At 43.9% G+C, this 24581-nt stretch overlaps 1 protein-coding gene across 1 annotated transcript in view; it reads left to right on the top strand.

Moving 5' to 3' along the window:
• The window catches only part of LOC103190324 (mucin-6-like), a 130170-nt gene that overhangs the window by 18685 nt on the left and 86904 nt on the right, over positions 1-24581 (top strand). The window contains exons 15-32 of the mRNA XM_042341545.1: positions 83-332; positions 4081-4231; positions 4497-4736; positions 5034-5190; positions 5959-6099; positions 8732-8794; positions 9741-9764; positions 10985-11011; positions 12121-12172; positions 12855-12918; positions 13307-13333; positions 13849-13872; positions 15045-15065; positions 15314-15340; positions 15727-15753; positions 16278-16301; positions 22364-22390; positions 22779-22805. Of these exons, the coding sequence (XP_042197479.1) occupies positions 83-332; positions 4081-4231; positions 4497-4736; positions 5034-5190; positions 5959-6099; positions 8732-8794; positions 9741-9764; positions 10985-11011; positions 12121-12172; positions 12855-12918; positions 13307-13333; positions 13849-13872; positions 15045-15065; positions 15314-15340; positions 15727-15753; positions 16278-16301; positions 22364-22390; positions 22779-22805 (1373 nt within the window). The remainder of the gene's footprint in view (positions 1-82; positions 333-4080; positions 4232-4496; positions 4737-5033; positions 5191-5958; positions 6100-8731; positions 8795-9740; positions 9765-10984; positions 11012-12120; positions 12173-12854; positions 12919-13306; positions 13334-13848; positions 13873-15044; positions 15066-15313; positions 15341-15726; positions 15754-16277; positions 16302-22363; positions 22391-22778; positions 22806-24581) is intronic.

Raw genomic sequence — 24581 nt, 5'->3', positions numbered from 1 at the left:
CAAATCCAGAAGAATTTACCTTTGTTCTGTACCTGTGAATGGTCCATTAGATGATCTAAATCACATTTCTGTTTTGTTTCAGCGATTCTGTGCTCTAACAATCAGGAATTCACTTATGACTCGAAAGCATGTAACCACACCTGTTTCTCACTGTCCAATCCAAATCTTGAGTGCAGTGAAAATAGCGTCCCAACAGATGGATGCAACTGCCCTCCAAGCTCTTACCTGGATGAAACAAACACCTGTGTTTCTGCCTCCAGCTGTCCATGCTTCCTGCCTGATGGTGTTGTCCTATCTGCTGATCAGACGGCAGTCATTTGGGGCAAAACATGGTAATAAATAATACGTTGTTTCTCTTTCATTTAAAAAAAACACTAATGAAATATTAAACTGTAAAAGTATTGACCTTCTCTGTTCACGGCATTCTCAGCACAGCCGGGGAGTGGCCAGGCACAGCACTGCCATTTCCTTAAGAATAACTAAAGACAGGAGGTGATTTCATGTAACTCTGCCGAGGTTATACGCTGAACCAACAGAAAAGTGCGGGAATATTTCCCAAAAGTTGAGAGGTGTTTGGCGAACTTTATGGGAAATTGCAGAGGTCCAATCGGTGCTATTGAGAGACGCATTTAGTGAAACAACACGGATTAAAACCACAAGCATTTATTTCCTGTTAATTTGAATAGTACAGCACTCAGCACGAGGTGTCCCCAGGAGATCAGTCCAGGACGTCGATGTCGGGCAAAGCCAATATCCCGCTCACCCTGCTTCCACCATCCCAACACTCCCCATCAGCCCAACACTCCCCATCAGCCCAACACTCCCCATCAGCCCAACACTCCCCACCCGCCCAACACTCCCCACCCGCCCAACACTCCCCACCCGCCCAACACTCCCCACCCGCCCAACACTCCCCACCAGCCCAACACTCCCCACCAGCCCAACACTCCCCACCAGCCCAACACTCCCCACCAGCCCAACACTCCCCACCAGCCCAACACTCCCCACCAGCCCAACACTCCCCGCCAGCCCAACACTCCCCACCAGCCCAACACTCCCCACCAGCCCAACACTCCCCACCAGCCCAACACTCCCCACCAGCCCAACACGCCCACCAGCCCAACACTCCCCACCAGCCCAACACTCCCCACCAGCCCAACACTCCCCACCAGCCCAACACTCCCCATCAGCCCAACACTCCCCACCAGCCCAACACTCCCCACCAGCCCAACACTCCCCACCAGCCCAGCACTCCCCCGCCAGCCCCGCACTCCCCCACCAGCCCAACACTCCCACACTCACAGGTCTGACATTGAAATGCTCTTTGCCGATGCAGAGTTTTGCTTTGTGATAGTGAAAGCTTTCCACTGTCTTTTCTCATAATAACTGTATCACGAATGATTTGGTTTTGCTTTTGCTGCATAAATAATGTTGTTGTTCATTTCTCAGTTTCTGTCACAATGGGAAAGTAGATTTTTTTGGCCATCCTATGAAACCTCAAGGTATTAAATCATTTTCATCCTTTTACTCTTTTAAATATACATACAAATATGAAAATGCAGAAAAACATATTGTATGTTCATATATATTTTGTACATTTTAATTTTAAATCACAGATGTGTCTAAATATTAAATACTCAAAACCTAAAATATTTGTTCACAATGAAATAGGAAGCATGATATTTTTTCATTAATAATGCATTCATTATTCTGCTTTAGAATTGTGTGACCCCCCTAAAGTTTACTTCAGCTGTGACAATGCGAGAGTAGGGGAATATGGAACTGCTTATCAACCCACATGTCAGATGTTGGCGACTGAAGCTGCCAGTGTGAGTGGAAAGTCTCATCTAATCAAGTGTTCAAATTCTTCATTGTGTATGTTTTGAGTGTATGCATAGAAATAGTAAAGATCTCTCAAGGTTTATATGTCCCATTACCAAGCACATTAAGTTTAGGATTATTTTACGTGAATAGCACAAAGGAAGTGCAAACTGTTGGTTCTCAATGCTTTCAGTGGAAAGCAGTAAACATATGGAACAGGCTCCCTCGGGAGACAGTGGTAGCAGAACATGTTGTTTGTTTCAAGAACAGATTAGATAGATTTCTGTTGGAAGATAATATCTCGGGATACAATATATAGTTTGGGACACAACATGTCAAGTGACTGCCAGGCTGGTGGAATGTGAACTAGATGGACCTTGGTCTTCTTTCGCCGAGCAAGTTCTTATGGTCTTAAAGTTATATTTCAGTGTTTGAGTTTATTGTCTAAAACAGTTTTTGAATTAAATACTGACTCTCTTGATTATCCGTTTACTCCCTTGTCTGTAGTTAGTAACCCAGTGTGTACCTGGCTGTGTATGTCCCCATGGAATGGCATTGAATGAGAATGAGCTTTGTATTCTTCCTGAGGACTGTTCATGTGAATTCAGTGGTGTGTACTATCATCGGAATGAGACAATAATGAAAGAATGCCAGAAATGGTAAGGAAGTATACACAACTAACTGTTATAGATATTATAAATAGGGGACTTTATAAAATACTTTAGAATTCTTTCTTTTTACTCACTTCTTCGACTGAATTTACGGTCATCTCCCCCTCTGCCTCCTCTCGTTCGGTGTCCAACCCCGTAATTGGCTGCCACGTTTTGCCTACAAAGCGCTTTGAGATAAGGCACTGTATCAAATGCAAGGACTACTATTATTATAGCACTGCACTCCGAAACACTATTTGCATGACGTGTGTCATATAAATACAAGTACTCGTTGTGTGTAATAACTTTACATTTTAATAGTACCTGCATCAGAGGTAAATGGAAATGCACTGGACCGAAAAGGTGCCCTTCAACTTGTATAATTCATGGAGAAGGACACGTTACGACCTTTGATGGAAAGAAATATGTGTTTGATGGCAGTTGTGAATATACTTTAGTTCAGGTAACAGAGAAAAAAATCCTCCATTTCATAAGTTTTCTTCTAGGTTTCTTTATACTCTATCTGAACGTATATGTTATACACACACATTCAATTTATATAAAGCAATATGTCCTATTATTCTTTTCTTTTAGGATGCATGTTCTGTTAGTCATATGCAGCCATCATTCAAGATAGTTTCAGAAAATATAATTTGTGGCACAACAGGAGTAACCTGTACTAAATCTATAAAGATTTACTTTGAGGTAAGGAACCTATATCTGTGATTCACGTTTTTCAATTGCCTCAATTTACACATGTGTATATTATAGGTTGAGTGGAAGTGGAATATGGTGGAACCTTTTCAATATAATCAGTGTTATTCAATGACTTTTGTCTTGATTTATTACCTAGTTCTTGTACTCACCTCTGCTATACTTACAGCCACTGAATTTACTTGTAGCTCTTGTTAATGCTGTGAATCAAAGTTGTTTAAAGCAGTGACACCATCTACCAAGAAAACATTTTTCAGCAACCACATGGATGTATTTTAAATTGTTTGGCAATGTTCGGACAAGAAATGTGACCTTTCAATTTTAGAGAGACAAGCCCCAGTGAATGAAAACAAAGACAACTTTATAGCATGCTTTGGTTTAACAGCCACTTCACAAGGCTGATCAGAGGAGGTGCTGGGAGAAAGCGAACACTGGCATTCCAGGGCATCGTGGAATTAGAGCTACATTTCAACCTGGAAATCTTCATTTATTAAATTATATGAAAGTGAGGGAAACCTAACACTAATAGTTGTTTGTGAGATGTTGCTATGTACAAATTAGCTGCAGTGTCCACCTACAACTTACACAGTAATTTACACAGTAAATGGTAGGTGAGCCACTTTGAGACTTCTCAGAGTTTTAAGCGTGTTGAGACTTTTAAGTTCATTGAGACACTATCCTGCAACGGTGGGTGCTATGTAAGTGCAAATTATTGTTGTGGTGGTTGTTGTAATAAGCCTCTATGTCAAACCCAAGAATTATTATTAATTGTGCAAGTTGTGGTTTTCATGATATATTTTAAACTGCATGCTTCATTACCCACCGTATTATAATGTATCCATGTTACAACCTTTTTTCAGGATTATCTAATTAAACTGACTGATGGCCATTATAGGGCAACACCTCAAAGTGCAGCAAACAGATTCAAAGTCTACAACAATCCACTTTATCTAAAATTTGAATTTACAATGCCTGGAAAACTTGAACTAATAATTATCTGGAATAAAAATATGAATGCTTACATCACAATTACCAGGATTTCAGAGGTAACTAAAATGACTGTATTCCTTAAAATGATTCATATATTCTTATAGATGCAAGTCACGTGTTGTTTTGTGTTATTGATGTTATTTTCAAATCAGTTTGCTGTTAAAAATTGAATGTGTGAGTAATTTGTTTTATTTGAAACACTAGATGGATTGTGAGAAGTGTTTGGGGGTTTGGCACAAGCTGTGAACTTCTACAAACTAATTTGAATTCGAAGACATTGCAATAATTTCCACTATTAATATTGTTCTTGTATTTTATCAGTTTTCAGTATGTGGACTATGTGGTAATTACAACGGTAATTTGGATGATGAATACATAACTCAGAGCAAATCTTTAGCCTCCAACGTACTGTATTTTGCAAATTCTTGGAAGGAGGATCCTATGTGCAAAGATGTGACAGAAATTGCATCTCCATGTGACAAAAATCCATATCGTTTGGCATGGGCAGAGAAAATGTGTGCAATAATTAACAGTAAAGTATTTGAATCGTGTCATAAACGGGTGAGTACTGCCTCGTCTGGGTCCCTCCACAGACTGACTTCAATCTCTTTATTCTAACTTTTAAATATCCTGGGTTGCCCTTTGTGATTTCCTGGGTCATCTTTTTCTCGGCATTTTAGGGTGTGCAAATTTTAGACAATTGAGATGGAGGATCTCTATAAATGATTGATAAGAAATTATGAAAAGAAGGAAACGACTGAAGGCCATGCAGGATGTATTTGGGTGTCAGTAATAGTATTTCTAGATGTAGAATTTCTGAAACACACAGGTGTATTTGTTCACTGATTTGTATCCTAGGTCTTCTGGATGCCATATTATGATAACTGTGTTCGAGATGGATGTGGCTGTGAACTAGTTGGTGATTGTGAGTGTCTCTGTGATGCTATAGCCGTCTATGCTAAAGCTTGTTTGGATGAAGGCATTGCCATTGACTGGAGGGCCCCGAGCATTTGCCGTAAGTCTTACTTCCATATATTAAAAGAAAATGAAAAAAGCAAAGAGAAAAGAATAGTTTCCACAGTTACATTATTTAATATCTGTTAGTAATAGATTTGTTCAAACATATTAATTAGTTCCACTCTGAAACTCTATCCCGCAATCCCTCTGCCTCACCCCCTCTCTTGCCTGTTTCAAGTCCCGTCTAAAGACCTTCTCTTCGACTGTGCCTTCGGCCACTCTCTCATCCCCGGCCCGCTACCCTCAACCCTTCCTGCCCCCAACTCCTAGCCTGGCTCTGAAAAGCCCTGATTGTTCAGCGCCCTGGGACGTCTTTCTGATGTGAAGGGAGCTATACATGTGTAATTTGTTGTTGTTGTTAATGAAAGGACGCAGAAAACATTCCATTCCATTGGGCACACAGATTGCTTTGACCAGACATGGACAACTACTCAGCCACGTATTGCACTCCTGTGGGGATTACCTGCAGGAAGTGCCAGGAGAGGACAGTGTCCATGTGACTGTGATGGCCCTACAGATCACTGCTCTTTGATGAAGAGCATATTGTGCTTGAATTTATGTATTTATATTGTTTTTTAATCTTATTTGTTTTGAAGCAGATGTAAGTGTGCTGGCATTCCCACCACCTCTAAAATAGCATCTTGTCGTCATGTCGAATTAACTAATCCACCATTCTTATCTTTGATTAAAAATGTTTGGGCGAATGAGGTATCCATTCATCATAAACTAGTTGCTATTTTATATCTTTAATTTCTGTCCGTTCCAGCTGTTTACTGTGATTATTTCAACTCTCATAAAATGATTTCTGCTGATGGTGCTACTTCTCTCAGTGGCACCAGTAGGTGGCATTATCAACCGTGCCTGTGCCCTGGCAACATCCTAATCTTTGGGAAGAACAATATGGAAGGTAAGAGCCCGATTGGTCTGTTACCAATACCACTTTTTTTGTATAACCTTACATTAGTATCTGAAGTTAAATTGTTAAATTACCATCATGTTAATGTAATATTAATATCCCCTTTAAAGGTAGGTGCTCAAGTCTCCATTCAGTATTTATGTATGCTTCACCATATGTTTGTTTATCTTTTAGTTGATAATGGCTTTATGTTGAGCAATTTTCAGAGCCAAATTCTCAGATTCAGGATTGCAAAGGGTAGTTTCAGGACACACACCAACAGTAACAATTCTAAATATATTGTATCCTACAATATTTAATTGCCAAAATCATGTCCAGGTTGTAACCACGTGTCTGTTAATGTTGTTACATCCAATTCCTCACTATTAATAACTGCCTCCAGATCTCCCATTTTGTGCTCTGTGCCCTATGCTCTGTGCCCTGTGCCCTGTTCCCTGTGCTCTGTGCCCTGTTCCCTGTGCTCTGTGCCCTGTGCTCTGTTCCCTGTGCTCTGTGCCCTGTGCTCTGTTCCCTGTGCTCTGTGCCCTGTGCTCTGTGCCTTGTGCCCTGTGCTCTGTGCCCTATGCTCTGTGCCCTGTTCCCTGTGCTCTGTGCCCTGTGCTCTGTTCCCTGTGCTCTGTGCCCTGTGCTCTGTTCCCTGTGCTCTGTTCCCTGTGCTCTGTGCCCTGTGCCCTGTTCCCTGTGCTCTGTTCCCTGTGCTCTGTGCCCTGTGCTCTGTTCCCTGTGCCCTGTGCTCTGTGCCCTGTGTTCTGTGCCCTGTTCCCTGTGCTCTGTGCCCTGTGCTCTGTTCCCTGTGCCCTGTGCTCTGTGCCCTGTGCTCTGTGCCCTGTGCTCTGTTCCCTGTGCCCTGTGCTCTGTGCTCTGTGCCCTGTTCCCTGTGCACTGTGCCCTGTGCTCTGTGCCCTGTGCTCTGTGCCCTGTGCTCTGTGCCCTGTTCCCTGTGCACTGTGCCCTGTGCCCTGTGCCCTGTGCCCTGTGCCCTGTGCCCTGTGCTCTGTGCCCTGTGCTCTGTTCCCTGTGCCCTGTTCCCTGTGCCCTGTGCTCTGTTCCCTGTGCTCTGTGCCCTGTGCCCTGTGTCCTGTGCTTTGTTCCCTGTGCTCTGTTCCCTGTTCCCTATGCCCTGTGCTCTGTGCCCTGTGCCCTGCACCCTGTGCTCTGTGCCCTGTGCTCTGTTCCCTGTGCTCTGTGCCCTGTGCCCTGTTCCCTGTGCTCTGTGCCCTGTGCTCTGTTCCCTGTGCCCTGTGCCCTGTGCTCTGTGCCCTGTGCTCTGTGCCCTATGCTCTGTGCCCTGTGCTCTGTGCCCTGTTCCCTGTGCCCTGTGCCCTGTGCTCTGTGCCCTGTGCCCTGTGCTCTGTTCCCTGTGCCCTGTTCCCTGTGCCCTGTGCTCTGTTCCCTGTGCTCTGTGCCCTGTGCCCTGTGTCCTGTGCCCTGTGCTCTGTGCCCTGTGCTCTGTGCCCTGTTCCCTGTGCACTGTGCCCTGTGCCCTGTGCCCTGTGCCCTGTGCTCTGTTCCCTGTGCCCTGTTCCCTGTGCCCTGTGCTCTGTTCCCTGTGCTCTGTGCCCTGTGTCCTGTGCTTTGTTCCCTGTGCTCTGTTCCCTGTTCCCTGTGCCCTGTGCCCTGTGCTCTGTTCCCTGTGCCCTGTGGTCTGTGCCCTGTGCCCTGTGCTCTGTTCCCTGTCCCCTGTGCTCTGTTCCCTGTCCCCTGCGCCCTGTTCCCTATGCCCTGTGCTCTGTGCCCTGTGCTCTGTTCCCTGTGCCCTGTGCCCTGTGCTCTGTGCCCTGTGCTCTGTTCCCTGTGCCCTGTGCCCTGTGCTCTGTGTCCTGTGCTCTGTGCCCTGTGCTCTGTTCCCTGTGCCCTGTGCCCTGTGCCCTGTGCCCTGTGCTCTGTGCCCTGTGCTCTGTTCCCTGTTCCCTGTGCCCTGTGCTCTGTGCCCTGTGCCCTGTGCTCTGTTCCCTGTTCCCTGTGCCCTGCGCCCTGTTCCCTGTGCTCTGTTCCCTGTTCCCTGTGCTCTGTTCCCTGTCCCCTGCGCCCTGTTCCCTGTTCCCTGTGCTCTGTTCCCTGTCCCCTGCGCCCTGTTCCCTATGCCCTGTGCTCTGTGCCCTGTGCCCTGTGCTCTGTTCCCTGTTCCCTGTGCCCTGTGCTCTGTGCCCTGTGCCCTGTGCTCTGTTCCCTGTTCCCTGTGCCCTGCGCCCTGTTCCCTGTGCTCTGTTCCCTGTTCCCTGTGCTCTGTTCCCTGTCCCCTGCGCCCTGTTCCCTATGCCCTGTGCTCTGTTCCCTGTCCCCTGCGCCCTGTTCCCTATGCCCTGTGCTCTGTGCCCTGTGCCCTGCACCCTGTGCTCTGTGCCCTGTGCTCTGTTCCCTGTCCCCTGCGCCCTGTTCCGTATGCCCTGTGCTCTGTTCCCTGTGCTCTGTGCCCTGCGCTCTGTTCCCTGTGCTCTGTGCCCTGTGCCCTGTGCTCTGTGCTCTGTACCCTGTGCTCTGTGCACTGTGTTGCAGTACATTCAGACTCCTAGCTTCCCCTGTCTTGTTATTGTTAACTAATGCCTTCTTTATTAATTTTTACTCACATCTCTTCCCTGCAAATGTTAATACATTCTATTAAATCTAACATTTTTGTTTTAAGGTTGTTACAATTGTGGCACAGATGAATACTTTGATGAAGTCTTGAAACGTTGTGAGCCTTGTGGTAAGTAAACTCCCTTTTCTGCAGCTTTTCTCTTTTACCAATTTTTATAAGCAGAAAAAGAAGTTTATTGAAATCACCACTGCAGCCTAATTAGAGATTTATACAAGCTTACAATTCTCCCTTTGGTATTATATTGTATACCGCTTTTGTTTACAGCTTTAATAACTTGCTTCCCATCTTTAAAGATCTGTTTGTATTAACCTCTGGGTCTCTACTCTTCTATTCTGTTTACGTTTACTATGTAATATATATTTCCGTGTTTATTCTTCCTTCCAAAATGTATTATTTCACTTGTTCCTTCATTAAATTTAATTTGTCGTTTGGCTGCCTTTTGCCTCTAAACGCTTTGCTGTAGCCTCTACCAAATCCTCTGGCCCCAGTTTTGTACCCTATTTCTAGGCTTCTCAAACGTGTGCTTGCTGCACGACCCCCACTGTTGGTGTCTGAGCTTTCAGCCACTGGGATCGCACTCCAGCCATCCCAAGATCTTTCGTCGTTTCACACCTTTTACTTTCAAAACTCTTCCAAAAATTGGCCTCTTTGACCATGGGTCAACTTTCTTCTACTCCCCCTACTTCCACACGCCTGATAATAATTCCCTCAAGAAAAAAATAATACAAAAATTGGTCACTTCAATCCACGGCTGTTTGTGTGGGGCGCTGCTGTGCACAATTGGCTGCCGGGTTTTGCCCACAAAATATACAGTCAATTCACTTTGCAGTATATTCTTGAAGCATGCGGAGACATCTTAAAGACATGAAAAAGCACGATATCAAATGCAAGGATTATTATTATTATATATTCCAGCCTTGCTTGTGTCTTCAGTCTGTCTCTGTAAAGCACTAGGAGACATCGCTCCACGTAAAAAACTTTATGTAAGGGCAAGGTTATTATTGTAATAACACTGTTTTTAATCGTTTATTTGGTACTGTTCATCTGTTTTCAGGAAAATCTTTAATCAAACCATTGGGTAGGTTACTCTTTCAAACTGTTTGAACATGTTGAATTTTCTCCTGTAGAAAAATTGAGCTGCTCATTTCTTTTTACATTTTCTGACAATTAATAATAATAATAATTGATGACTTCCTCAGCCAGTTATTGACTGGCAACTGTGTATTTGTCACTGAATTACACTGTGTGAAAAGCCAAGTTCCACCATTTAATACATGAGATAAGAGACCAAGTGGGAGTGAGGCTGGATTTCATCAGAATGAACACAGGAAAGGTGAAGAGGGTCTGTGACAACCTTTTTGGAATGTAAGCGAGAAGTACGAAGGAGCATGCCAAAAATAGGAGCACAGGCACTGGGAAATAACAGTGTGAATTATATTAAAAGCTTCAATTACATTTGATGTTTTTTTTCCAGTGCAATCTCCAATATATCAACCACTAGGTAAGTCGTTATTTTACCTTATTTCTTACATAACTGACTCAGATTGGGATTTTCTTGTGGAAAAAAATGTTTAACTGACTCAGATTGGGATTCTCCTGTGGAGAAAATGAGGCCGTGATATATTTTTTCTAATAATTCCTTCAACCATTAGACTTGATGATTTAGTGGGTGAATAAATCTTCCCCTGAGGGAACATTAGTGTTTAAATCCCTGATCTTTTTAGAGTAAATAACAAATGGGCGGGAATGGAGGTAGCAGAATGCATTCCTGCTTTTAGAAATTTTTCAAACAGTAACATTATTCTAAAACCTTGTATTTCCAGGAACACCAACTGTAACCAGACATCCAGGTGAGCTAGTCTTCGGCTATTTTTAACACAGCGACTTATAATAAATAATAATAATAATTGCATTTGATATAATGCCTTATCATATCTTAGATAATAATAATGTAATATAATAGAAAATATATCCACCTCATGAACTTTCAAGCACGCTGGCGTCCAGCTAAATTTAAATTGCAACACTTTGGGATAAAGTTTGTGATTGAGGTGATAGATTAATGAAAGGATTTGAGAGAATTAATTGTGAAAAATGTTCTGCTGCTCAGTGAGTCAGGGACAAGACGGCAATGATTTCAGATAGTTAGCAAACAAGTAAATCTGGATTTTTTTTTACGTAGAAAAATTGTTTAGGGGTGGAATGCCCTACGGGAGTTAGTATTTATCGACTGTGTGTGTACCAGCGATTGTACTTATAACACATTTCAGTTATTTCTTTCAATCCCTTTTTCTGTAGGAAAATCTGATGTGAAGGCCCGAACAAGTGAGTCACGATTATATTATGTTTTTCGTGAAGCATATGTTCTTGTCGAGACTGACAGCAGCAGATTCCTGCAACTCTGGGCCATTCGGTTCTATACATTTTCAGCTAATGTTTTGTGACAATCAGATGTCAGTAATAATCTCTGCAATATAATGCAATATATTGTATCTGATGATGCAATATAGAGAATGTCTCACAACGTTTTTGAAAAGTGTAGTGACTGTGTCTTTGTAGGTGAACACCGCAGCCAATTTGAGCAAAGCAGTATCTCATAAAGACCCATGAAATTAATAAACTAATCTTATATTTTATCAGGGGAACATTCGGCCACGACTCTGGGAGAAACTCTCCTCTTTTCGAATAGCGTCATGTGATCTTTAAGATCGAACTGAGCAGCAGACATGACAGCGGATTTTAGCAATCTTAATGGTCGGTCAACAAAACACATTTTCTGGATTGATCATTTCTTAATTTTTGCCATAAACCAAGAAATATTCAATCAAGAAAAAAACTGTAAATGTAGTAACTACCATCTGATCATGGGATTACCTAGATTTGTATAAATGTTTGTGGCACGTCTTGATGGTCCTGTGGGCCACTTCCGGCCCACGGTCCACAAGTTGGCCACCACTCGTGTAAAGGTTCATCGAAGATGAGCACACCTCTGACAACGCAGAGTTCCTCTGATTGCACTGCTTTGGAATGTCAGCATAGACTTTGAGGTGAAAAATGATGATCTTATGTTTCTTCTTTCAATATCTAACGAGATCTCTACACAGACCAGTGACTAAACATCTCTTTATCATTTTCTTGATTCTAAATTCAATCCGGCTCTTCCAGGAAACCCTTGGTATTACAATCCCACAAGTAAGTCACTGCTGTTAAATCTTGTTAACACAATTAACTGCAGCCTTAAAGTGGCCTTGATATTGAGTAACAAACGAGAGAGCAGCACCACCTCGTATTTGCCTCAGATGAAGCTTGATATTGAAGTGCTAGTGGAGCCACCAATCACACACCGCATGATGGACTGGGGTGTAGATTGGGATGTTTGAATTCAGCGCTGGGATCAGATATATGTTTTCCTTGTCGGCTTCCACTTCCTGTAGTAGTGACCTTTGCTCATTACTTTCTCAGCCCCTCCCACACCGAAAACAACCGGTGAGTGAGCCCCATGTTTACCGTAATTAAAGCCCAGGAAATGCAGAATGTATTGACCATTTTATTGAGACTCATGTACAAGTTGCTCAGTCAAAATTTCAACTATTGTAACAGGCACCGACTGATTACGTATCACTTTTGGAGTCAGTCATTTGATTGATATCAAATTAATTTGTTATCACATCAAGTGTATAGAATAATAGACTTATGCAGCACAGAAGGAAGCCATTTGCCCCATTGTGCCCGTGTGGCTCTTTGAAAAAGCTATCCAAATTAATCCCTCTACCCATCTTCTCCCCATGGCTTTGCAAATTTGTCCTCCAAATAACTATCGACTTCTCTATTGAAAGTTGTTATTGAATCTGCTTCTACCCTTTCATGCTACGCATTCCAGATCCGAACACCTCGTTGTTTGCCTATTTCACTGTAAATGATCTTTTCTGCCTTTTGCAGTTCACCCTCACAAGCCATTCCGTGAGTCATTTGTTACTTTCCAAACCCAACTGGTGCTGAATGTGTAAAACGTCATTCAAATATATAATTCCCAGTTGCCTAAGGCTGAGAATTCGATTGCAGTGTTGGCTCTGATCAGAGACTGTAAAGAATGGGATGATATAGGAGATTGTTTGGGTTGTTGAATTGTGTGCTGGAGTCAGTGTGTGTTTGTCTTGTCAGCTTTCAGTTGCTGCACCAGTGATTTTTCTTTCCTCCTTTCTCAGCCAACTTTCCTGGACGATGGCCGACAGGTGAGACACACACTTGTTAAACTTTCAGCACAGCAATTGCAGGAGCAGTGAGAATGTTGTCTCAGGGCCGGATTTTGCATTTGAATGTTTGAATCAATCAGTAATTCTGCACGATGAAGGTGAATGTGAGTGGGGTTTGTGCTTCTGAATTCTCCCCTCGGATACATTTCCGTTTGCAGAAGACATGTGATCATCTGGAATCCACTGAACGTGTGATTGTTCTGTTCACATATTCTATTTAATGTGTGTTTGTACAGGTGTCATTCCCATCAGGGACTGGGTTTATGTTCTCTACATTTTTGTAAACTGCTTCACTCTTTATATTCTCCAATACCCAGCCATTGAATTTGCTCTTCCCGTCTGACTAACATTTGGTTGTGTTTTCTAGAGAGACCTTGGATTTTCCGCCCTGCAAGTGAGTTGCTTTTTCACATCTGCTTTATACATCACAAGTTTCCGCCTTAAAATGGCCTTGATATTGAGTAGCAAAGGAGAGAGCAGCACCACCTCGTATTTGCCTCAGATAAAGCTTGATATTGATGTCAAAATGCAAAATACTGCAGATGCTGGAAATCTGAAAACCAAAACAGAAGTCGCTGGGAACACTCAGCAGGTCAGGCAGCATCTACGGAGAAAGGAAAACGAGTCAACATTTCTGGTCCATGACTCTTCGTCAGAACTGAAAACTGAAAAGGCTTGTGGCAGCGAAAGATTGACTCACTTTTCTTTCTCCATAGATATTGCCTGAGCTGCTGAGTGTTCCCAGTGACTTCTATTGTTGATATTGAGGTGTTAGACTGGAGCCGGCAATCACACACGGCATGATGGACTGGGGGGTAGTTTGTGATGTTTGACAACTGGGATCAGATGTGTGTTTTCCTTGTCGGCTTCCATTTGCTGTAGTAGTGACTTTGCTCCTTATTTTCTCAGCCCCTCCAACACCTAAAACAACTGGTGAGTGAGCCCCATGTTTGCTTTTCTTAGGCCCCAGGAAATGCAGAATATATTGACATTGGAACATATAAATGACATGGACTTGGGTATAGAGAGTAATATTTTCAAGCTTGCAGGTAATGCTCAGCGAAGAAGGGTAATAAGTTGAATGGAGGATACTAGCAGACTGCAGGAGGACATTGTTGTAAGATGGGCAGACAGGTGGCAGATGAAGATTAATTCCAATAATGTGGACAAAATGCAAAATAATGCATTTTGGGAGGAAGAATGAGAAGAGGCATTGTAAACAAGATGGTAGAAACTTAAAGGGACTGAAGGAACACAGAGACTTGTGCCTTCATATAAGTAAATCTTTGAAGGTGGCAGGACAGGTAGATAAAGCTGATAAAAAAGCAAACGGGTCACTAGGATATATAAATAGGGGCAAAGAATACAACATCTGGAAGTTATGATGAATCTTTATAGAACAGTGGTTAGGCAAATGAGGCAAACCTCAGCTGGAGACTGTATTGAATTCTGAGCCCCACACTTTCGGAAGGATGTCAAGGCATTGGAGGGATGCAGAGGAGATTTCCTAGGATGGTACTTGGAAAGAGAGACTTCAGTTATCAGGACAGGCTGAAGACGCTCAGATTATTTTCCTTGGAGCAGAGGAAGTTAAGAGGAGACTCAAGAGAAGCTTTTAAAATTATGAGATGATTCGATAGGGTGAAGAAAGACAAACTATTTTGGTTGGGTCAGTAACCAGAGGGAACCGACTTAAATTCGATGTTAAAAGAACCAGAGGGGAGGTCAGGAGAAATAACTTTACAAAGCGAGTTGTTTGGATCTGGAATTCTTTGCCTGAAAAATTGGTGGAACCCAATTCGATAACAGCTTTTAACAAAGTACAAGATAATTATTTGGCGAGCACAAGTTTGCAGGGCTATGGGGATAGAGCGGGGGCGAGGTATTGATTTGGAAAGCTCTTGAAAAAGAAAGCACAGACACGATGGGCCGAATGACCTTCTGAGCTGTATAATTCTATGATTCTATTGAGATTCACGTGCAGAATGAAGTTGCTTGGTCTAACTTTCAACTCTTGCAATACACCGACTGTTTGCGTATCACATCAAGTGTGGAATCTGTGTTTTGCCTATTTCACTGTAAATTATTGTTTCTGCCTTTTGCAGTTCACCCTCACAAGCCATTCCGTGAGTCATTTGCTTCTTTCCAAACCCAACTGGTGCTGAATGTGTAAAACGTCATTCAAATATAGAATTCCCAGTTGCTTTAGGCTGAGAATTGGATTGCCAGAGTGTTGGCTCTGATCAGAGACTGTAATGAACGGGATGGTATAGGAGATTGTTTGGGGTGTTGAATTGTGTGCTGGAGTCAGTGTGTGTTTGTCTTCTCAGCTTTCAGTTGCTCCACCAGTGATTTTTCTTTCCTCCTTTCTCAGCCAACTTTCCTGGACGATGGCCGACAGGTGAGACACAAACTTGTTATACTTTCAGCACAGCAATTGCAGGGAGCAGTGAGAATGTTGTCTCAGGGCCGGATATTGCATTTGAATCTTTGAATCAATCAGTAATTCTGCACGATGAAGGTGAATGTGAGTGGGGTTTGTGCTTCTGAATTCTCCCCTCGGATACATTTCCGTTTGCGGAAGACGTGATCATCTGGAATCCACTGAACATGTGATTGTTCTGTTCGCATGTTCTATTTGATGTGCGTTTGTACAGGTGTCATTCCCATCAGGGACTGGGTTTATGTTCTCTACATTTTTTGAACTGCTTCACTCTTTATATTCTCCAATACCCAGCCATTGAATTTGCTCTTCCGGTCTGACTAACATTTGTTTGTGTTTTCTAGAGAGACCTTGGATTTTCCGCCCTGCAAGTGAGTAGCTTTTTCGCATCTGCTTCATACATCTCAAGTTTCAGCCTTAAAATGGCCTTGATATTGAGTAGCAAAGGAGAGAGCAGCACCACCTCGTATTTGCCTCAGATAAAGCTTGATATTGAGGTCAAAATACAAAATAGTGCAGATGCTAGAAATCAGAAAACCAAAACAGAAGTCGCTGGGAACACTCAGCAGGTCAGGCAGCATCTACGGAGAAATAAAGTGAACCAACGTTTCTGGTGCCTGATTCTTCTTCAGAACTGAAACGATTTGATGGAGGCTTGTGGCAGCGAAAGATTGACTCACTTTCCTTTCTCCATAGATATTGCCTGAGCTGCTGAGTGTTCGCAGTGACATCTGTTGTTGATATTGAGGTGTTAGACTGGAACCGGCAATCACACACGGCATGATGGACTGGGGGGTAGTTTGTGATGTTTGAATTGAGTGCTGGGATCAGATGAATGATTTCCTTGTCGGCTTCGACTTGCTGAAATAGTGACCTTTGCTCCTTATTTTTTCAGCCCCTCCAACACCTAAAACAACTGGTGAGTGATCCCCATGTTTACTTTTCTTACGCCCCAGGAAATGCAGAATATATTGACATTTGAACATATAAATGACATGGACTTGGGTATAGAGAGTAACATTTTCAAGCTTGCAGGAAATGCTAAACTGAGAACGGTAATAAGTTTAATGGAGGATATTAGTAGACTGCAGGAGGACATTGTTGTAAGATCGTCAGATGAAGATTAATTCCAATAATGTGGACAAAATGCAAAATAATGCGTTTTGGGAGGAAGAATGAGAAGATGTAATGTAAACAAGATGGTATAATCTTAAAGGGACTGAAGGAAGAAAGAGACTTGTGGGTTCATATAAGTAAATCTTTGAAGGTAGCAGGACAGGTAGATAAAGCTGATAAAAAAGCATACGGGTCACGAAGATTTATAAATAGGGGCAAAGTGTACAAAATCTGGGAGTTATGATGAACGTTTATAGAACACTGGTTAGGCCAATGAGGCAAATGTCAGCTGGAGACGCTATTGAATTCTGGGCCCCACACTTTCGGAAGGATGTCAAGGCATTGGAGGGATGCTGAGGAGATTTCCCAGGATGGTAACAGGAATGAGAGCCTCCAGTTATCAGGACAGGCTGAAGACGCTCAGATTATTTTCCTTGGAGCAGAGGAAGTTGAAGTTAAGAGGAGACAATAGAAGCTTTTAAAATGATGAGATGATTCGATAGGGTGAAGAAATAGAAACTATTTCCAATGGCGGGTGGGTCGGTAACCAATGGGCACCGACTTAAATTCGATGTTAAAAGAAACAGAGGTGAGGTCAGGAGAAACAGCTTTACAAAGCGAGTTGTTTGGATCTGGAATTCATTGCCTAAAAAATTGGAGGAAGCCAATTCGATAACAGTGTTGAAGAAAGTTTTGGATAATTATTTGGGGAGGACAAGTTTGTAGGGCTAAAGGGATAGAACGGGGGAGAGGTATTGATTTGGACAGCTCTTGAAAAAAGGAAGCACAGACACGATGGGCCGCATGACCTCCTTCTGAGCTGTATAATTCTATGATTCTATTGAGATTCACATGCAGAATGAAGTTGCTTGGTCTAAGTTTCAACTCTTGCAATACACAGAGTGTTTGAGTATCAATTTTGGAGTCAGTTATTCAATTCAGAGACTGTAAAGTACGGGATGAAATAGGAGATTGTTTGGGGTGTTGAATTGTGTGCTGGAGTCAGTGTGTGTTTGTCTTGACAGCTTTCAGTTGCTCCACCAGTGACTTTTCTTTCCTCCTTTCTCAGCCAACATTCCTGGACGATGGCCGACAGGTGAGACACACACTTGTTATACTTTCAGCACAGCAATTGCAGGAGCAGTGAGAATGTTGTCTCAGGGCTGGATTTTGAATTTGAATGTTTGAATCAATCAGTAATTCTGCACGAAGAAGGTGAATGTGAGTGGGGTTTGTGCTTCTGAATTCTCCCCTCGGATACATTTCCGTTTGCAGAAGACATGTGATCATCTGGAATCCACTGAACGTGTGATTGTTCTGTTCACATGTTCTATTTGATGTGTGTTTCCACAGGTGTCGTTCCCATCAGGGATGGGTTTATGTTCTCTACATTTTTGTGAACTGCTTCACTCTTTATATTCTCCGATACTCAGCCATTGAATTTGCTCTTCCCGTCTGACTAACATTTGTTTGTGTTTTCTAGAGAGTCCTTGGATTTTCCGCCCTGCAAGTGAGTTGCTTTTTCGCATCTGCTTCATACATCTCAAGTTTCAGCCTTAGATTGCCCTTGATATTGAGTAGCAAAGGAGAGAGCAGCACCACCTCGTATTTGCCTCAGATAAAGCTTGATATTGAGGTCAAAACGCAGAATACTGCTGATGCTGGAAATCTGAATACAACAACAGAAGTCGCTGGGAACACTCAGCAGGTCAGACAGCATGTACGGAGTAAGGAAAGTGAGTCAACATTTCTGGTCCATGACTCTTCGTCAGAACTGAAAACTGAAAAGGCTTGTGGCAGCGAAACATTGACTCACTTTCCTTTCTCCATAGATACTGCCTGAGTTGCTGAGTGTTCCCAGTGACTTCTGTTGTTGATATTGAGGTGTTAGACTGGGGTCGGCAATCACACACGGAATGATGGACTGGGGGGGTAGTTTGTGATGTTTGAATTGAGTGCTGGGATCAGATGTGTGTTTTCCTTGTCGGCTTCCACTTGCTGTAGTAGTGACCTTTGCTCCTTGTTTTCTCAGCCCCTCCAACACCGAAAACAACTGGTGAGTGAGCCCCATGTTTACTATACCTACAGTCCAGGAAATGCAGAATGTATTGACCATTGACCATAGAAATGACATGGACTTGGGTTTTGGGAGTAGAATTTTCAAGCTTACAGATAATGCTAAGCTAAGAAGATTAGTACATTTTGTGGAGGATAGTCGCCGTCTGCAGGCGGCCATGGAAAAACTTGTAGGATGGGCAGATACGTGGCAGATGAAGTTTAATTCCTATAATATGGACAAAATGCAATGTAATGTGTTTTGGGAGGAAGAATGAGAAGAGGCAATATAAACAATATAGTGGAATCTTAGAGGGGCTGAAGGAACACAGAGTCCTGGGGCTTCATATAAGTAAATCCTCAGGTGGCAGGAAAGGTAGATAAAGCTGTTAAAAAGCATATGGGACAATAGGCTTTATGAATAGGGGCAAAGATTACAAAAGTCAGGAAGTTATGATGAACCTTTATAGAACACTGGTTTGGCAAATGAGGCAAACCTCAGCTGGAGACAGTATTGATTTCTGGGCTCCACACTTTCGGAAGGATGTCAAGGGGTTAGGGGGCCTCAGAGGAGATTTCCCAGGATGGTAACAGGAATGAGAGACTTCAGTTATCAGGACAGGCTGGAGACGCTAGGATTATTTTCCTTGGAACAGAGAATGTGAAGAGGAGATGAAATAGAAGTTTTTAAAATTCTGAGAGGATTTGATAGGGTGAAGAAGGAGAAACTATTTGCACTGGTGGGTGGCTCTGTAACCAGAGGGCACCGTTTCAAAGTAGTTGTCAAAAGAAACAGAGGGGAGGTGAGCAGAAAGTGTTTTCACAAAGCGAGTTGGTTGGTTCAGGAATGCATTGCCTGAAAGGGTGGTGTAAGCCAATTTGATGACAACTTTTAAGAGAGATGTAGATAATTATTTGAGAAGGACAAAGTTGGATGGCTGTGGGTGTAAGAGTGGGGGAGTGTTGTTGATTGGGGCAGCTCTTTTCAAAAAGCCGGGACAGACACGGTGAGCCGTATGGCCTCCTTCTGTGCTGTATAATTGTGTATTTCTATTGAGATTCAAGTGCAGAATGAAGTTGCTTAGTCTAAGTTTCAACTCTTGCAATACACAGAATGTTTGAGTATCAATTTTGGAGTCAGTTATTCAATTCATTTCAAAGTAATTTGTTATCACATCAAGTGTGGAATCCGTGTTTTGCCTATTTCGGAACAAGTTACCCCCACAATCCCTAACCGCTGCCTTGGAGTCCTCTGAACTCCTCTCCCTCTGGCCTTCAACCCTCACTGACCCCTCTTCTCCTCTCACCCTCCTCCACAACACCCTCTACTCCACACTCCATACTCTTGCCCCCATCAGCTCCCGTACTGTTTCCTAGTCTCGCACCTACCCCTGGTCGACCACCCACCTCCGCTCACTGAAGAGCCAGGTGCGGGCAGCTGAATGCACCTGCGTCAAATCTGGCCTAACGGTCCACCGACAATTCTGGCTGGACCTCCTCAAAATCTACCGCTCCACTGTAGCCTCGGCCAAGTCGTCCTTCTAATCCAGGATAATCCTAGAGGCGAAAAACAACTCCAGGATACTGTTTTCTACCACTTCCCGACTCCTCCGTCCCCCACGCCAACCCGCGCAGGTCATTTCCTCCAACTTTCTCCGCGAGGAGATGCTGGATTTCCTTGAATACAAAATCAAGGGAATTCGCTCCGCGGTCACTTCTCCTCCAACGTCCACCCACACCCCACCCCCTCACTCCCACTCTCCGACTACTACCCATCCTCTCCATCGCACTTTCGAACCCGTTTCCCCAATCTCTGACACCAAACTCATCCTATCCCTGAAATCTACCAACTGCTCCCTTGACCCCATCCACACTCCACTCCTTATCTTCCAGCTCCGACTCCTTGACCCACATATCAAAGACATCGTCAACCTGTCCCTCTCCTCTGCCTCTGTTCCCATTCCCTTAAAAACTGCCATCATCACTCCCACCTTGAAAAAACCTTCACTTGATGCGTCGCAGCTATCAAGCTCACCGCCCATCTCCAACCTACCCTTCCTGTCCAAGGTGCTGGAACTAGTTGTCGCCTTCCAGCTGCGCTCTGTCCTCTCCACCCACTCATTATTCGAAACACTTCATTCTTGTTTCCGTGCTAACCATAGCCCAGAAACTGCCCTCGTCAAGGTCACCAATGGCATCCTGACCATCTGTGACTAGGGCTCCCTTTGCCTCCTCGACCACCTCGACCTTTCGGCAGCATTCGATACGGTCGACCATGCTCTCCTTCACCACCGCTTGTCCTCCCACCTCAACATTCAAGGCTCTTTCCTTGAGGGGTTTAGGTCGTACCTCTCCCACCGTCTTCACTTTGTTTCCACGAATGGTTTTGCTTCCGCCCCCCGCACTGTCTCGTGCGGTGTCCCTCAGGGCTCTGTCCTCCGTCCCCACCTCTTCACCTTCTATATGCTCCCGCTTGGTGACATCATCCGCAGACATGTGGTTAACTTCCACCTGTATGCGAATGACACCCAATTCTACCTTTCATCCTCTACCCTCAACTCCATGGCTACCGATGTCCTGACAGACTTCCTGCCCGACATCGAGTCCTGGACGAGAGATAACTTTCTTCAGCTCAACGTGCGTAAAACTGAGGCCCTCTTGATTGGCTCGCGTCAGTGCCTCCGCACCTCAGGCGCTGACAGCATCAACATCCAAGGCTGCACTCTCCACCTCTCAAAACCGGTCAGGAACCTCGGTGTTCTGTTCGACCCTGAGCTGTCCTTTCTCCTTCATATCCGCGCCACAACGGGCAACGCGTTCCATCACCTCCAGAATGCCGCCAGACTACGGCAGTACCTCACCCCTCACGCTGCTGAAACTCTTGTCCACGCTTTTATCACCTCAAGGCTGGACTATGGGAACTCTCTCCTCGCCGGCCTTCCCGCACCTCCCTCCACAATCTGCAGGTCATTCAGAACTCTGCAGCTCGTGTACTGTCCCGCACCAGACTTCGCGACCACATCACTCCCACCCTCGCTCGCCTCCACTGGCTCCCCATCCCCCAGAGGATCGATTTCAAGATCCTCATCCTCACCTACAAGGCCATTCACGGCCTTGCTCCCTCCTACCTCTCCGACCTACTATCCCCTACCTACCTGCCCGTACCCTCCGTTCCTCTGGCTCCGGTCTGCTCCACATCCCCCGCCCCAACCGCCCTACCATCGGTGGCCGGGCCTTCAGCCTCTCAGCCCCGAGGCTCTGGAACTTATCCCCCAGTGTCTTCGCCGCTTCCACCCTTTCCTCCTTCAAGGCCGGTCTCAAGACCTTTCTCTTTGACCGAGCCTTCAGCTCCCCTCTCGACTCTCTGTCCCTCCTCGCTCCCTCCCTTCCCTCCCCTCACCCTGACCATTTCCCTCCTGCTCGGGTCCTGACCCAACTGTACAGCGCCTTGGGACGTCCTCCTGACGTGAAAGGCACTCTATAAATGGAATCTTGTTGTTGTTTTTGTTATTTCACTGTAAATGATCATTTCTGCCTTTTCCAGTTCACCCTCTCAAGCCATTCCGTGAATCATTTGCTACTTTCCAAACCCAACTGGAGCTGAATGTGTAAAACGTCATTCAAATATAAAATTCCCAGATGCGTTCGGTTCAGAATTGCATTGCAGTGTTGGCTCTGATCAGAGACTGTAAAGAATGGGATGAAATAGGAGATTGTTTGGGGTGTTGAATTGTGTGCTGGAGTCAGTGAGTGTTTGTCTTGTCAGCTTTCAGCTGCTGCACCAGTGACTTTTCATTCCTCCTTTCTCAGCCAACATTCCTGAACCATTGCCGACAGGTGAGACACACATTTGTTATACTTTCAGCACAGCAATTGCAGGAGCAGTGAGAATGTTGTTTCAGGGCTGGATTTTGCATTTGAATGTTTGAATCAATCAGTAATTCTGCACGATGAAGGTGAATGTGAGTGGGGTTTGTGCTTCTGAATTCTCCCCTCGGATACATTTCCGTTTGCAGAAGACATGTGATCATCTGGAATCCACTGAACATGTGATTGTTCTGTTCACATGTTCTATTTGATGTGTGTTTGCACAGGTGTCAGTCCCATCAGGGACTGGGTTTATGATCTAAATTTTGGTGTGAACTGTTTAATTTGTGATATTCTACAATACCCTGTCATTTCCTTCACTCTTCCCATCGAACTAATATTTGGTTGTGTTTTCCAGGGAGACCATCAACTCACGTACCTGCAAGTGAGACACTGTTTAATATCTGCTTGATGAGCTCAAGTTTGCCGCCTTAAAATAGGTTTGAAATTGATTAGCAAAGGAGAGAGCAGCACCACCTTGTATTTGGCTCAGTTGAAGCTTGATATTGAAGTGTTGGACTGGAGCCAGCAATCACACACGGCATGATGGCCTGGGGTGCAGTTTGGGATGTTTGAATTCAGTGCTGGGATCAGATGTGGGTTTTTCTTGTCGGCTTTCACTTCCAATCATTAAGAATGTGCTTGGCAAAAGAAGACCACGGTCCATCTATTTCACCTGCCACCATCCTGGCAGTCGTCTCCCAAACGTTATCCTAAATCCCGAGATATTATTTTCTGGCAGTAATCTATGTAATTTGTTCTTGATCGAAACAACATTTTCTGCTTTCACAGTCTCCTTCGGGAGATAGGTCCTCAAATTTACTGTTCGCTCACTGAGTGTTTCCACAGATTTGTTCTGATTTCGACAGATTTACCCCCTTTCAATCGCAGGTCATGTCCCCTGTTCAGCACAAGAAATATCAGCTTGGCGTGGTCTATATTATCTATTCCCTTCAGAATCTTAAAGACCATAATCATATTAGGACCCCTCAACCTTCTCTTCTCCAGTGTGAACATGCCCAGTTTATCTAATCACTCCTCATAGTCCTGTGTGGAGTCCTGTAGCTCAGTGGTTAGAGCACTCGCTTTGCAAGCGAGAGACCTGAGTTCAATTCCAGGCAGAGGGCGAAATCTTGGGAAAGTTTCCTAACTCCACACAGTGCCTAATAATAATCCCTCCAAAACCAAAAACAATAATAAAAATTGGTCTTTTTCAATCTCCGACTTTTTGTGAGACATTGCTGTGCGCAATTGGCTGCCGCGTTCGCCCACAAATATACAGTCAATTCCCTTTACAGTGTGTTCTGTGAAGCGCTTTGGGACGTCCTCCCGACGTGAAAAAGCGCTGTATCAAATGCAAGGCTTATTATTATTATTATTATCCTTTCTATATTAAAGTGACCAGAAATGGATACAGTAATCCAAATGCTGTGGCACCAGTGATTTGTAAAGTGTCAGCATTACCCTATGTTTCGCCTCAACATTACATTTTAATACAGCCCGGCATCCGGTTTGGCTTACTCTCTGCTACCAAGCATTGTTGGAAAAGCTTCAGTTTATTATCAATCAGCATCCCAAGATCCTTTTCATTTTCAGTACAGATTATTTACTTAATTTTTAAATAATAGTCCCTTACTGGATTTTTTGTTCCCATGTAAAGCAAATTTCATTTACTTACATTAAATTCCATCTGTCATTGATCTGCCCACTTCCTAAGAATGTTCAAGTCTACCTGTAACCTATCCTGTTCCTCTTTGCAGTCTACCATCTTCGATAGCTTTGTCAGCAAAATCAACAACAATCTGCCGAGAAATCAACTGGTGAATTAGTTTGGCATGATCTGCCCTTCATAAACCTATATTGACTATCTTTTATCATTTTATTACTGACCAGGCGCTCCATGATCTTATTCTTAATGAGCACCTCCATACCTTTATCAAATGCAGGGATTTTTACCATTCCATTAACTCTAGAAATCCTTTCCCTATCTTACCAGTAGACACATTTTCAACCCAATCAATTTTAGGTAAGTTAAAATCTCCAACTGTGATGGTTGGTCCCTTCCTGATCACCTTCCTGATCTCAACCCAAACTTGAGACTGCGACCTGCAGTCGTACGTGACATTTTTAAAGGCTTCTTGTGCTAGCCCCTACCGAAGTG

The sequence above is a fragment of the Callorhinchus milii genome, unplaced genomic scaffold, assembly GCF_018977255.1.
Source record: "Callorhinchus milii isolate IMCB2004 unplaced genomic scaffold, IMCB_Cmil_1.0 Scaffold17, whole genome shotgun sequence".
In the NCBI taxonomy this organism is placed as follows: domain Eukaryota; kingdom Metazoa; phylum Chordata; class Chondrichthyes; order Chimaeriformes; family Callorhinchidae; genus Callorhinchus; species Callorhinchus milii.
This window is presented reverse-complemented; position numbering and strand designations above follow the sequence as displayed.